Raw genomic sequence first — 13,713 nt, forward strand, 5'->3', positions numbered from 1 at the left:
GGCCTGAGTTGATCCTGGGTACATGACTTGGTGCTATTGGTTCATGGTTTATGAGTTATTTGTGTGATATCTTTGGAAGTTCATTTACAAAGTCGTGATAGTTTTGATGGGAAAATCCACAATAGGTAATGAGAAGATGAATTATAAGATTTTACAATGAAATAGAAAAGTTGATCATCATAATTAAGATATTAACCAATGCAGGATAAGCTATAACAAAAGACCTTGGTCAAGACACCAGGGCCGAACATTTTGTGCACCAATGATCATGATTTCTGCTCCATATTTATCCATTTGCCTTTGATAGGCGAAAACGACGTCCAACATTTTCTCATAGCCAGCTGAAGAATGATATTGCTAAGAAATTAGATGACTGATGCCTTAACTAGATGGAGGAAGCAACAGCAAAAAATCTATACAGATAAAAACAAAGTAACATACATTATACACCTTAAAGACTACTTTTCGGATTAACCATAACAACGATCGAGGTCTAACCTACTTGAGAACAGCCCATCAAGTCTGTGAAATGGGCAGATCGAGGGCCGAAGCATACACATCATAACTTAACAACCCCTAGTTACAATCTTGCAGCAACCATTCAAAACGAAACATCAAAGTAATTGCCACACGATTCCAAATTAAGATGCCAGAACACGATCCTTAACAAAGCTTGTTTTGTTGCGGCATCACAGTAATATTTTATTAGACATCGGGGTTGAAGCGTCCAGGGATAGAGTTGCTGTGCTGAGCTTGCTGCAAATGGATTGTAAGAGCGTAATTGTTCACCTGCAACCATATACCATGAACCAGAAAGAGAACTGTTAGCACACAAACATGTGTTTCCAATCCTCTCCTGAAAAAGGGGAAGGGAAGAAACGGTGACAAAAAATGCAAAACATTTTAATGTAATAAATATGCTGTACATTGCAATTTCTTTTTCTCTCAAATATCTTTTATTTTGCTTATCCAAGTAACTGGAATGTATTCACGCTCCTTTCCTCGCAATTTCTACTGAACCATGTGATCCACAAGACTGGCGGGGAAAGATACTTGTAGTTTAATCTCGGTAAAAAAGGTTTTCCATGGATACAGGCATACAGCACATTAGGACGTGTTGCAAATCCTTTGGTGGTGATTCTTTTAGACAAAACAAGAATTGAGTAGATAAAGTTCCGATACCAACTGCTTCAGATGTTGCACACTTGCACCTCTTGGTTCCTATCGTCGTACTCCTTCTGACGTTCATGCTGGATAGGCACAGCACGTTTTCGAATGGTGTTCCCCCGGAGCAGTACTTCAATTTGTTCCCTGAGCATCACATTCTCCTGACAAAAAAATACATAATTGGACAAGAATAAGCATCACGTTATTCTGACAAAAAAAATGTAATTGGACAAAAAAAAGGCCATATGGAGAGTTCAATATTGTTTCTCTTAGCAAGTAACAAGTTTCCTGTTAACTCGGCTAAACAAAAACCAGCCTGTGTCTCAAACAATCTACATCCAGATTGAACATGGTCAACCAAGCCATTGCCCTTGCTATATAAGTGGCCACTAAGTTACTTTTCCTGATTAGCTTCCAAATGCGCAAAGGGAAAACTCTACTATCATTTGAAAAGGACATAGGCAAGTGCATTACGAATTAAATACCAACCTTGTGATAACGCTGTGTGGCCTCAGCACCAGCACGTACACTAATAGACTTCTCTAAACTTTCAGAAGACTCTTGTGGCACGAGATCTAGCATCATCTATGCTAGTAGCATTCATCATTTCTGTCACAAACAATTCCACCCATTCTGCACCATTCAGTGGAACATCGTTCTGGGCTGAAGGATTCGCTGGAGGAGCTGCATCTCCATCAGTGGTTGCTGTACCTGCAAATTCACATGTGAGCAGAGATCCTTGCTTCTAGGAGACACCAAATAAGATAAGGTTTGAAGTGGTCAGAAAACAAAATTGCAGCATTCAATTGGAAACATAGTACGATTGCAATGTAGTCTTCCCTAATAACGGCCCTCCACTATTAAGGTCAATCAATATTCTTGCTATAGTAGTAGATCACTCAAGGAGAGATCTTTTCCATAGCATACCAGCTGAAAACATAACCAAGTGACTAGCAAGATATTTCCATTGAGCTGTTTGGCCTCTATTTTATTATCTTATGTCTGCTAAGCAACAAGAGAACTTGAACCCCAGTCCTAAACAGGCTTCTAGCCTTCCAAGAAAGAGCAATCATTAGGTGAGTATCCATTTCTCAAGATTTTTTTTTTTTTAAATACTAGGTCCTCCCTCCCCTTCTCTCTCACGCTCATATGCGTGACTTTCCTTTCTTTTCGAGGTGGGGCTACGCCGCGAAGTAAGTTGATGCTGAGTGCTTCACAATACTGACCATGGGTAAAACCACAACAGAAACGGCAGAAAATAATGTCGAACTACTAAGAAGCCCATTAAAACAGCTGAAAAAGTGAAGTTAGAATTAGAATCCGAAACATGCACGAAGAGACATACACATGTGTAAAGAATGTGTCAAACATTGTGCAATCCAGAATCAAGCACGATAACCAAAACTTATATGCCATAAAAGAAACGAAAAACAATTCATCCAAAAAAGGCAAGATTGAAATTTCTGACACTATCGTCGTAATCAAGGCAAATCTTTAGAAGAATGAGGTCATAAACAAAATTGAGTGACATTAAATGGAGCACATAGGAGCGCCTTAAATATCCCAACCTGACCCACTAAAAACTGCATACCTTTCCCCATGTTTGATTTTGATTCCTCAGCAGTCTCTGAGTTTCCCTTGGCATATTTAAGAGAAAGCTCATGCAGGCTCTTGATAGCAGCATCTAAATCATTGCCACACTCATCTAGAGCTCTCTCAAGAGGCTGAAAGATCATTTTAGAAAGCAATCAGTAACTAATAATTGCATCAAGTCATCAACAATGGCAAATAAGAAGAAAAGTTAATAATCAGGAACAAGCCTCCATGATGATTGACAGAATATAAGGCATGCAAAATTATACTCAATGGATTGAAAGGATGAAAAATAATACATCAGAAACATAGTATGAATATGTGGTGCCACCAAAACTCAGAGCATGTGGCACAAAAGTTTTTGACCCGTCACACGTATTCATAAACGCAAGTTTGATTCCCCCCAAGCATTGTACTACACTCATAGCCTAAATCTTCCACCAACTTATACTGGAGAATGTCAAGGACTCTTTCGAAAGGAAAGGAAGGGATGTATAACTTTCCCATGAGGCAATGCACCTCATCCATCAAACAATTAACTTTCCCGATATTCGGAGAATAATCTCATAAAGTACGAACAAGTGAACCCTAGATTTATATTCACCGGGGACCAATGTTTTGTGATTCCTAGACCCTCATCCATCTGAAGTAATATCAAGACAGTAGATTTATCAATCGAAACATACCAACAAAGAAGAGATGAAATCCAAAACAACTTTTAATCCACAGGAAAACACATAATAAAAAACAAATTCAAATATAACTCAAGTACTTAGACACAGAAAAAGAAATAGGGCAAAGGAAACGAACCTGGGGAGGGGGAGCTAAAAGACCAGGATGGTAGAGAGTTCACTGCATCAACGCCGGTTGATGTTTCAGTTGCTGCCACTGCTTCATCATCACAGACAGCTATACATATGGAGAGAGAGAGAGAGAGAGAGAGAGAGAGAGAGAGAGAGAGAGAGAGAGAGATGGGGATGATGTAAGGAGGGGGAAAATCTAGGGTTAACAGAGAAGGAAAAACCAAAAACCTAGCGATAACGATAAAAGGGCTAAGCTCCATCAGAAGTAATATCAAGACAGTAGATTTATCAATCGAAACACACCGACAAACAACAGATGAAAGCCAAAACAACATTTAATCCACAGGAAAACACATAGTAAAAAACGAATTCAAATATAACTCAAGTACTTAGACATGGAAAAAGAAATTAGGGCAAAGGAAACAAACCTGGGGAAGGGGAGCTAAAAGACCAGGGTGGTAGAGAGTTCGCTACATCACACCCATTGCTGCTCAGAGGGAGAGATATGGAGATGATGTAAGGAGGGGGAACATCTAGGGTTAATAGAAAAGAAAAAATCAAACACATATAACGATAAAGGGATAAGCTCCATCGGAAGTAATATCAAGACAGTAGATTTATCAATTGAAACACACCAACAAACAACAGATGAAAGCCAATACAACTTTTAATCCACAAGAAAACACATAGTAAAAAATGAATTCAAATATAACTCAAGTACTTAGACAAAAAAATAACGAACCTCGGAAGGGGGAGCTAAAAGACCAAGGTGGTAAAGAGTTTGTTGCATCAACGCCTGTTGTTGTTGCTGCTTCAGTATCTGTTGATGTTGTTGCTGCATCATCATCACAGACAGCTATATATTTATAGAGAAAGAGAGAGATGGGGATGACGTAAGGAGGGTGAAAATCTAGGGTTTCGTGTGGGAACTTGTTCGTGTGGATTCTCTATAGAAAAAGTGATGCATAATAAGAAGGCTTTGTTCGTTTTCCATTTTAACTTTGTTTTGTTTTTGTTTTCTAATCATTACCCTATTTTTCTCTTCAATCATTATCCTATTTCTCCAATTATTACTTTCATTTCTCTCTCTACTCATTACCCTTCTCTCCAATCATTACCCAATTTCTCTCTCCACCCATTACCAAAACTAAAATACCCAAAGATGGAAACCAAACAAAGCCGAGGGCAAACCCTACTGGGCAAGAAACCGAGATGTGCATTTGATACCTTTACATTAGAGGCCCAATCAATTGGTAGTAGTTGCCCACTAGAGGCATAGTCAATTTTTTGTACTTGCACGTTAAAGGCCCAATAGATTAGCAGTGGTTCTTTGGACATGCTGGCAATTAATTCTACTAATGTGTGTAGCATAGAGGCAGGGGGGTCTGCATGGCGTAAGAGAATGGAGACAAAACCGGAGAGAATAGAGAGAGTTCTGGTCTGAGTGTTTTTCATGGCTTGGAAGCATGGTAATGTGCACATAAATTGATTTGGGTCTCTAGGCCTGCCTTTTCTGATGCCATTTGGCATTGATTTGGGGGCATGGTTTTATAACAAAACGTCCTTGTAGCTCATCGGTTCTTGGAGGTTTAGGGGGGCCATTGTTTTATTGGTATTCTAAGAGCAGACACTTTGTGCAGATATTGCCAAAGGTTAGGTCTGTCTCCAATCATCCTCCACCCATACCCCCAATGATTGGGGACTAGATGGGTTATGTTATGTTGTTGTTGTTGTATTTTGTGTGGTAAATACGAACCGGAGTTTCTCCTCATATATTGCTATGAGTGAGACTCATGCAGCACAACACATAATGCCCAAACGGGAGAGCGAGCGGGAGTGTGAAAGCGTTTCAAATTCGACATTGTTGTCAAAATTATTGTAAACAGCAATTCTACTGTATTTCTAAGATTCACAGTTTCTGAATAAAAAGAATTAGCCACATCCTTCCCAAGATACACATTTCGCTCTAGCAATGGCAATTTCATAACCATTTTAGACACACATTCATCTAATAGTTCTCGCTATAATACAGCATTCAAAATATTTGTTGTTGTTTTTCTTATTATTGATTAGTTTCTGTTGGAGTTTTTTCTCTGTAGAACCAAACATCCAGTTTATTAGGTGGTTATGTTTGACTTCAAGATTGCAAACCATAGTAAAAAGACTATATTGATTTTTGAGCTTCATGGTATTCAAGAGGCGAGCCGCAAGCAACTTGGTCCACATTAATTTCGTAGAAATTGTGAAATATGCCTTGATGGCTAGATACACTCTTCCACCTTCTTCTTGATATAGAATTTGCACTAATGGCTTTTGGAATGGGGGATGCTGCCAAGCACCCCTGTCAAGCGGGTGATGAGAGGCCAATCCGATCGTTCATAATATACTATCTGAATTAATAAAAGTTTTGTCGATTGTTTAATTCCAATAACTCTTACCTAATCGAGGTATGTGTAGATCATAAGATTCATAACACCAAATAATATACTCCAGATAAGATGTCAAAAGGAGGTAGAACGTTCCAAATTTGAACATACCATGTGATGTCAATAGAGTGTTAGGTAATGAGTACTCCATGCCCTTTTGATAGCCCAACACATTACCTAATGTCCTTTGTTCATCTAGTGACGTATGTGAACAACGTGACAATACATCAGGGGTTGGCCTTGCTTGGTAGGTTGAGATCTAAAGGCCCAAATGTTCATTGGTTTACAATGGTGTGGTTCAGCAGGCATGTCCCGAGGTGGTCGTTTATTTTGTGGTTGGCCTTGCTTGGTAGGTTGTCTACCAGGGACGGGCTAAGGACTTGGGGTTTTCTTAATGATAGTTCATGTGTTCTGTGCTATGGTGGTTATGAATCCCATTCACTCTTATTTTTTGACTGCCCTTTCTCCTCTCTTATTTGGAAGGCTGTCAAAAGACTCAAAACAAAGTGTGATCTTGATTTACCTGATTGTGATCTGTTAGCTGAGGTGCATTGGGGCTCAATTCACTGCAAGGACAACTCTATGCAATCCAATGTTTTCAAACTTTGTATTGCTGCCTCTGTGTATTATATCTGGAAAGAACGTAATGGAAGAGTTTTCCAGCAGGTTGGGCATGACTCTACATCAGTGGAAAGATTGGTCGTGGAGGAAGTTAAAGCTTGTATGAGTTCTTGGAGGTTGGTGACTAGGACTGCTAAGAATCTAGGCTTGATTCTAGATTGGGGTCTCTCTGTTGAAGTGCTTTGTAAAGCCTAGTTTGGTTTCTTTGTTTGTATTCTTTATTATCTTAGTCTTGTTTTGCTACAGCTAGGGCATGTTCTAGTGTAGTGTTTCTCAAGGCCATCTCCTTGAGGTTTTGGGCTTGGTAACTTTTATAAAAAATCTGGTTCCAAAAAAAAAAAAAAAAGAGTGAGAATACGAAAGTCCTCCCAAATTGGGCAGGCAAGATGTACATAGACAAAAAGCCTTTTGGTCCATCCCCTCAACACTAACTTAAAATGACTGGTTGGCCGGTATGCATTCTTTCATTGTTATTTTTTTTGGTATAAAGGTTGCTATACTCATTACATGTGAGGGGTCAATCAGCTGATAACAAGGATGTGGTCCCTTACAATGCATATCTTGCTAGACTATTCAATCGCCATATCAATGTGAAAGTTTTTGCCGGAATGAGATGTGTTAAGTATATTCCACAAGTACATCTACAAAGGAAATGATGTAACACAATGATGTTTGGACGAATAGACGAGATCCATGACTAAGGTAACTTATTTGAGTTACTATTTAACTCTTACAAGAGGGAATTCACATAATTATGTTCAGTTTCCTATAATTCTGCTCTTCGGACGAAATAGGTATGTTTTGGTACAAGAAATTTTGGGTGGGTGATGAAGAGAAAAATTTCAAGACAGTTGAAGAGTGATGAAGACAAACTCTTGGAACTATGATCTTTTTGCTGAATACGATCTATGGGGCACCCTTCTTGTTACATTTGTGTATGAGATTGACTCTATTTTTTTAATTTTTTTTTCATGTTTGAATTTGAATGCAATGAATTATAAATGTAACATGGTATTGGTTTGAATTTGATAGGGATTTCACTATGGTAAGTATGGCATTGGCTTTTCATGTTTTTTTTTCCGTTAGTTTAAGTTTGGTTTTGTAATGGTTACTGTTTTATACCATCTTAGTCATACAATCACATTATTTTTGACAAAGATGAGTTTGTCTATAGTGTAGGCATAATATATATATATATATATATATATATATAGAGAGAGAGAGAGAGAGAGAGAGAGAGGGGGGGAGAGAGAGAGAGAGAGAGAGAACCGAACCAGAGCGGTGGAAGAAGAGCACCGGAGCCTCTTCCAGAGAGGAGGCGATGATACCGATTGCGGCGGAGAAGGGAGGTCTTCGGAGAAAGATCTCTTGCCGCACACAACCGCAGAAGATTCGGTTCCACAACTGTCCATGGATTCGCGATTGGTGTGATCGAAATCAGGGTTAGGGTTATGGTTTCGTTTTGTTTTGGGTTCTTAGGGCTCCTAGATTACGATCAAAATTTTCTTCTGCTCCAGAACGAGAAACCCCTTTTCGAGTGAAACTAGTGAAACTCTCTGTTCGTATTATAGCGGTGATTGACGTGATGGTAATGCTTTTTCTTTTCTTTTTTTTCTTTTTTGTTGAGAATGCCATGCACGTAATGCCAGTCGGTAGATTGCGGAGGAAGGACTGAACTCCCGTGCAGTGGTGTCTCCATCCAGTTCCGTTTTAGTTTTGGTCTTTTGTAGACCCTTTTCGGAACTACAATAATGTCAATTTTGTTGATTTTTCTTAAGAATTGTCGAAAATATCGATCATGTCAAAAATCATATTGATCAAATACCCGTTTGATATAATTTCAAGATGCAATCAATACCCATTTGGTATAATTTCAAGATGCATTAAACTTTTGATACCTTTGGTAGTTCATTTACAAAGTCGTGATAGTTTGGATGGGAAAATCCACAACAGGGAATGAGAGGATGAATTATACGTAAGGTTTTACAAAGAAATAAAAAAGTTGATCATCGTAATTAAAATATTAATCAACGCCAGACAAGCTCTAACAAGAGACCTTGATCTGTTAGAGACCTTGATCTAGACAAGAGGGCCGAACATTTTGTACACCAATGATCATTATTTGTGCCCATATTTTATCTATTTGCCTATGATAGGCGAAAACGACAACCAACATTTTCTCGTAGCCAACCGAAGAATGACATTGCTAAGAAATGATAAGAAATGAGGGCACTGATGCCTTGACATACATTATACATATATACTCCTTAAAAGACTATTTTTCTGATTAACCATAACAACAATCGAGGTCTAACCTACTTGATAACAACCCATCAAGTCTGTGAAATAGGTAGATCGAGGGCCGAAGCATACACATCGTAACTTAACAACCCTAGTTACAATCTTGTAGCAACCATTCAAAACGAAACTCGATCCTTAACCAAACTTGTTTTGTTGTGGCTTCACAGTTATATTCATGATACTTATTAGAAGACATCGGGGTTGAAGCGTCCAGGGATCGAGTTGCTTTGCTGAGCTTGCTGCAAATGGATTGTAAGCGCGTAATTGTTCACCTGGAACCATATACCATGAACCAGAAAGAACTGTTAGCACACAAACATGTGTTTCCCATTCCCCCCTGAAAAAGGGTTAGGCATGAAACAATGGGGCCAAAAAATGCAAAACAATTTTCTGTAATAAATATGCTGTACATTGCAATTTCTTTTTCTCTCAAATATCTTTTATTTTGCTTATGCAAGTAACTGGAACACATTCACGCCTGTTTTCTCGCAATTTCTACTGAACCACGTGATTCACTGGCAGGGAAAGATACTTTTCAGTTTAATCTTGGTAAAAGAGGTTTTCTATGGATACAGGCATACAGCACATTAGGACGCGTTGCAAATCCTTTGGTGGTGATTCTTTTAAACAAAACAAGAATTGAGTAGATAAAGTTCTGATTTTAACCTCAAGTGTTCTCAGTTGCTCCTGATATTGAGATACCAACTGCTTCAAATGTTGCACCTCTTGGTTCCTATCGTCGTACTCCTTCTGACGTTCATGCTGGATAGCCACAGCACGCTTAAGAATGGTGTTCTCCCGGAGCAGTACTTCAATTTGTTCCCTGAGCATCACATTCTCCTGACAAAAGAATATGTAATGGGACAAGAATAAGCATCACGTTATTATGACCAAAAAAATGTAATTGGACAAAAATACGGCCATATGGAGAGTTCAATATTGTTTCTCTTAGCAAGTAACAAGTTTCATGTTAATTCAGCAAAAACAAAAACCAGCCTATGTTTAAAACAATCTACATCCAGATTGAACATGGTCAACCAAGCCATTGCCCTTGGTATATTAGTGGCCACTAAGTTACTTTTCCCTGATTAGCTTCTAAATGCCCCACAGGATAACTCTACTACCATTTAAAAAGGACATAGGCAAGTGCATTACAAATTAAATACCAACCTTGTGATAACTTTGTGTCGCCTCAACACCAACACGTACAGTAATAGACTTCTCTAAACTTTCCAAGACTCTTGTGGCACGAGATCTAGCATCATCTATGCTAGTAGCACTCGTCATTTCTGTCACAAACAATTCCACCCATTCTGCACCATTCAGTGGAACATTGTCCTGGGCTGAAAGATTCGCTGGAGGAGCTGTATCTCCATCAGTGGTTGCTGTACCTGCAAATTCACATGTGAGCCAGAGATCCTTGCTTCTAGGAGACACCAACTTAGATTAGGTTTGAAGTGGCCAGAAAACAAAATTGCATCATTCAGTTGGAGTCTTCCCTATTAATGACTCTCCACCATGAAGGTCAATCAATATTCTTGCTATAGTTAGTAGAGTACTCGAGGAGAGATCTTTTCCATAGCATACCACCTGATAACATAACCAAGCGACTAGAAAGAAAATTACATTGAGCCGTTAGGCCTCTATTTTATTAGCGGGGTACCAGCCTCCCATTCCTCTTATGTCTGCTAAGCAACAAGGGAACTTGAACCCCAGTCCTAAACAGGCTTCTAGCCTTCCAAAAAAGAGCAATCATTAGGTCAGTATCCATTTCTCATGATTTTTTTTTTTTAAAACAGAAGTATATCCATTCTTATTAGGTCCTCCCTCCCCTTTTCTCTCACGCTCATACATGCACACTTTTCGTTTCTTTTCAAGGTGGGGCGCCACCGCGAAGTAAGTTGATGCTGAGTGCTTCACAATACTGACAATGGGTAAAACCACAACAGAAATGGAAAATAATAATGTGGAACTACTAAGAAGCCCATTAAAACAGCTGAAAAGGTAAAGTTAGAATGAGAATCCGAAACATGCATGAAGAGACCTACACATTTGTAAAGAATGTGTCAATCATTTGTGAGGTCAACATTCTGCAATCCAGAATCCAGCATGATGACCAAAACTTATATGTCATACAAGAAACAAAAAACCAATTCATCCAAAGTAAGCAAGATTGAAATTTCTGACATTATTGTCCTAATGAAGGCAAATCTTTAGAAGAGTGAGGTCATAAAACAAAATTGAGTGACATTAAATGAAGCAAAAAAGGAGCACCTTAAATATCCCAACCTGACCCACTAAAAACCGCATACCTTTCCCCATGTTTGAATTTGATTCCTCAGCAGTCTCTGAGTTTCCCTCGGCGAATTTAAGAGAAAGCTCATGCAGGCTCTTGATAGCAGCATCTAAATCATTGCCACACTCATCTAGAGCTCTCTCAAGAAGCTGAAAGATCATTTTAGAATGCATTGACAGAATATAAGCCACACAAAATTATACTCAATGGATTGAATGGATGAAAAATAATACATCAGAAACATAGTACGAATATGTGGTGCCACCAAAACTCAGAGCATGTGGCACAAAAGTTTTTGACCCGTCGCACGTATTCATAACTGTAAGGTTGATTCATAACTGTAAGGTTGATTCCCCCCTAAGCATTGTATTTCACTCATAGCCCAAATCTTCCACCAACTTATACTGGAGAATATCAAGGACTCGTTCTAAGGAAAGGAATTCTTTTGATGGGATGTATAACTTCCCCATGAGGCAATGCACCTCATCCATCAAACAATTAACTTTCTTCCGATATTCAGAGGCTAATCTCATTAAGTAAAATCACCCCAACAAGCCAACCCCAGATGTATATTCACCTGGGACCAATGTTTCGTGATTCCCAGACACTCGTCCAATCAATAATTGTAAACAATAATAAAAAGTTCAGAAAAATCTCCTATACCACGTTTGGGGAGAAAGGAATGGCAGAATCTTTAAAGGCTATGGGAATACTGCAACAGTTGGAGACCAAAGTGAGAACTGATTTCCGAGCATGTGTTAGCTCCTGGAGAAGAGTTAAAAAGTCAGGTCCCAACATGGCTCTTTGTTCCCTGTGTAATGTCCCAGCTAGAGTCTTCAGCGGCATGTAAATTTTTTGTTTAGATGTTGTCTTGATTCGTGCTGTTCTTTTTTCAAGCTTTGCTTGATGTTTCTTTGTTTGGCTTCGTTTTGATTGGGGTATGCCCGACTTGTGTAATTTGGGTTTTCTAATACAATTTTACCTTGCCCCAAAAAAAAAAAAAAGTTCAGACAAATTTACAAGTCGAATAGAAAGCTAAGAAACAAGCATCAAATGTTCATACAAAACCATTTGAATATAAAAACTAATGCACGACAGACTGATTCCATACAGTCAGGCCATGTTTGACAACCGGTGTAGGTGGGGGACTGGAGTCACTGGACTACGAATTTCATGGGCCCGTAATCCGGTGTTCGATTGCATTTTTAGAGAGTCGGACTAGTAATCCAGACTGTGGAACCCAAAATGTGGGGGTTCGGTTTCATAGTCCAATCCACCAGACTAGCTGCATTATCAAATTAATCCTCCCCACTCCTCAACCAAAAACAAACATGCTTATCACAACCCTAGAATTCGCCAACCAAACAACCAACTTCACTACTAATCCCTCTTCACCACCGATCCCAATCCCCTCCAACCTGTAACACGCATCAAATGAGGCCTCAAGACTTTAGAAGTCACGGTCTTAAATAGGCTTGAAGCATTTCAATTCAAGACGAATTCAATAAAAACTCAATATTGATCCGGTAAAGGAAATCTAATTCCCAGGAAAGCTATACGATTTATTTCCCAAATGTGATTGGTTGATGCACGCTAAAGCTTAATTACATCTAGGGCTGATAAACAAGCTCAGCACGAATTGTACAAGCTAATTGGTTTTAAAAAAAAAAAGAGCAAATTTTAAAATTCGGTTTTTTAGATTAGCTGGTTTATATATATCAACTAGCAGATATTCGGCAACAGATGCACTAACCATAATTCTAAAATCCCCTAAATCAAATTCAAAAAACTCCTCTCTTCACCGTGATGATCAATATTAAAAATCAATTAACTACAAAAAGCAACAAGTAAAACCTTCAGATCTATCGTCTATCACATATGCTATCAATATAGACAGATAGATATATGCACAGAGAGAGAGAGAGAGAGACCTGGTGGTCCATGTTGGGGAAGAGAGCTCGAAGCTGATCGAGCGGAGCCGGGGGCGAGAATCGAACCGGAGAGGTGGAAGAAGAGCACCGGAGCCTCTTCGAAAGAGGAGGCGACGATCCCGATTGCGGCGAAGAAGGGAGGTCTTCGAAGAAAGATCTCTTGCCGCACACAACTGCAGACATTGTTCAATTCTCTCCCTATCCTCTCTTCCGTCGCTAAACTTCGTTGTATATTCCTCCGATTCTGCAGTCTATTCGATTCGATTAGATTCAACAACTGTTCCTGGAGGATTCACCGATCAGATAATCAGGGCTAGGGTTACGGTTTTCGTGGTTTCGTGTTGTGTTTGGGGTTTTTCGTTTCGATCGGGGTTGTTCAACGGAAGATTCGAAGCTTTTTCTCAGACGCGACGCCTTTCCTCATTTCTTCCGAAGCGGTGGCTTCGTTTCTCCTTTTTATAGTGGTGATTGACGTGATGGTAATGCCAATCGGTAGACTAGATTAGACAGTGGAGGAAGAAAAATTATTCAATTTCCATGAGCTGCCACGTGTTTCCAACCTATTTCTTCACCAC

At 39.2% G+C, this 13,713-nt stretch overlaps 1 protein-coding gene, 1 long non-coding RNA gene and 1 other non-coding gene across 6 annotated transcripts; 1 reads left to right on the forward strand and 2 right to left on the reverse strand.

Moving 5' to 3' along the window:
• Window positions 1-386: 386 nt before the first annotated feature.
• LOC131335396 (uncharacterized) lies at window positions 387-8,384 on the reverse strand. 4 transcript variants are annotated; one of them, XR_009202510.1, is made up of 7 exons: window positions 7,885-8,384; window positions 3,992-4,383; window positions 3,571-3,669; window positions 2,759-2,891; window positions 1,657-1,878; window positions 1,187-1,328; window positions 387-789 (listed from the first exon to the last, which is right to left on the reverse strand). It is a non-coding gene; the product is annotated as an uncharacterized LOC131335396 (long non-coding RNA). The 4 variants fall into 4 exon arrangements; XR_009202509.1 differs by having other exon boundaries at window positions 1,183-1,328; XR_009202511.1 differs by having other exon boundaries at window positions 387-1,328.
• On the forward strand, window positions 5,015-5,124 carry LOC131299301 (small nucleolar RNA snoR100). The gene has a single exon (XR_009190686.1). It is a non-coding gene; the product is annotated as a small nucleolar RNA snoR100 (small nucleolar RNA).
• Window positions 8,385-8,785: 401 nt separating the features above from the next.
• LOC131335395 (uncharacterized) lies at window positions 8,786-13,624 on the reverse strand. Its single transcript, XM_058370719.1, has 5 exons — window positions 13,139-13,624; window positions 11,224-11,356; window positions 10,082-10,302; window positions 9,578-9,751; window positions 8,786-9,183 (listed from the first exon to the last, which is right to left on the reverse strand). The coding sequence occupies exons 1-5, from the start codon at window positions 13,319-13,321 to the stop codon at window positions 9,097-9,099; spliced, it is 798 nt and encodes a 265-aa protein (XP_058226702.1). The 5' UTR covers window positions 13,322-13,624; the 3' UTR covers window positions 8,786-9,096.
• Window positions 13,625-13,713: the final 89 nt, after the last annotated feature.

This window comes from Rhododendron vialii, chromosome 8a, assembly GCF_030253575.1.
Source record: "Rhododendron vialii isolate Sample 1 chromosome 8a, ASM3025357v1".
NCBI lineage: Eukaryota > Viridiplantae > Streptophyta > Magnoliopsida > Ericales > Ericaceae > Rhododendron > Rhododendron vialii.

Excerpts from the sequence above, each read along its gene's own strand:
- LOC131335395 (XM_058370719.1), bottom strand. The coding sequence starts at position 13,321 with ATGTCTGCAGTTGTGTGCGGCAAGAGATCTTTCTTCGAAGACCTCCCT. Across the intron at positions 9,752-10,081 it reads CGACACAAAGTTATCACAAG|GAGAATGTGATGCTCAGGGA; the intron begins GTTGGTATTTAA and ends TTCTTTTGTCAG. Across the intron at positions 9,184-9,577 it reads AGCAACTGAGAACACTTGAG|GTGAACAATTACGCGCTTAC; the intron begins GTTAAAATCAGA and ends ATATGGTTCCAG.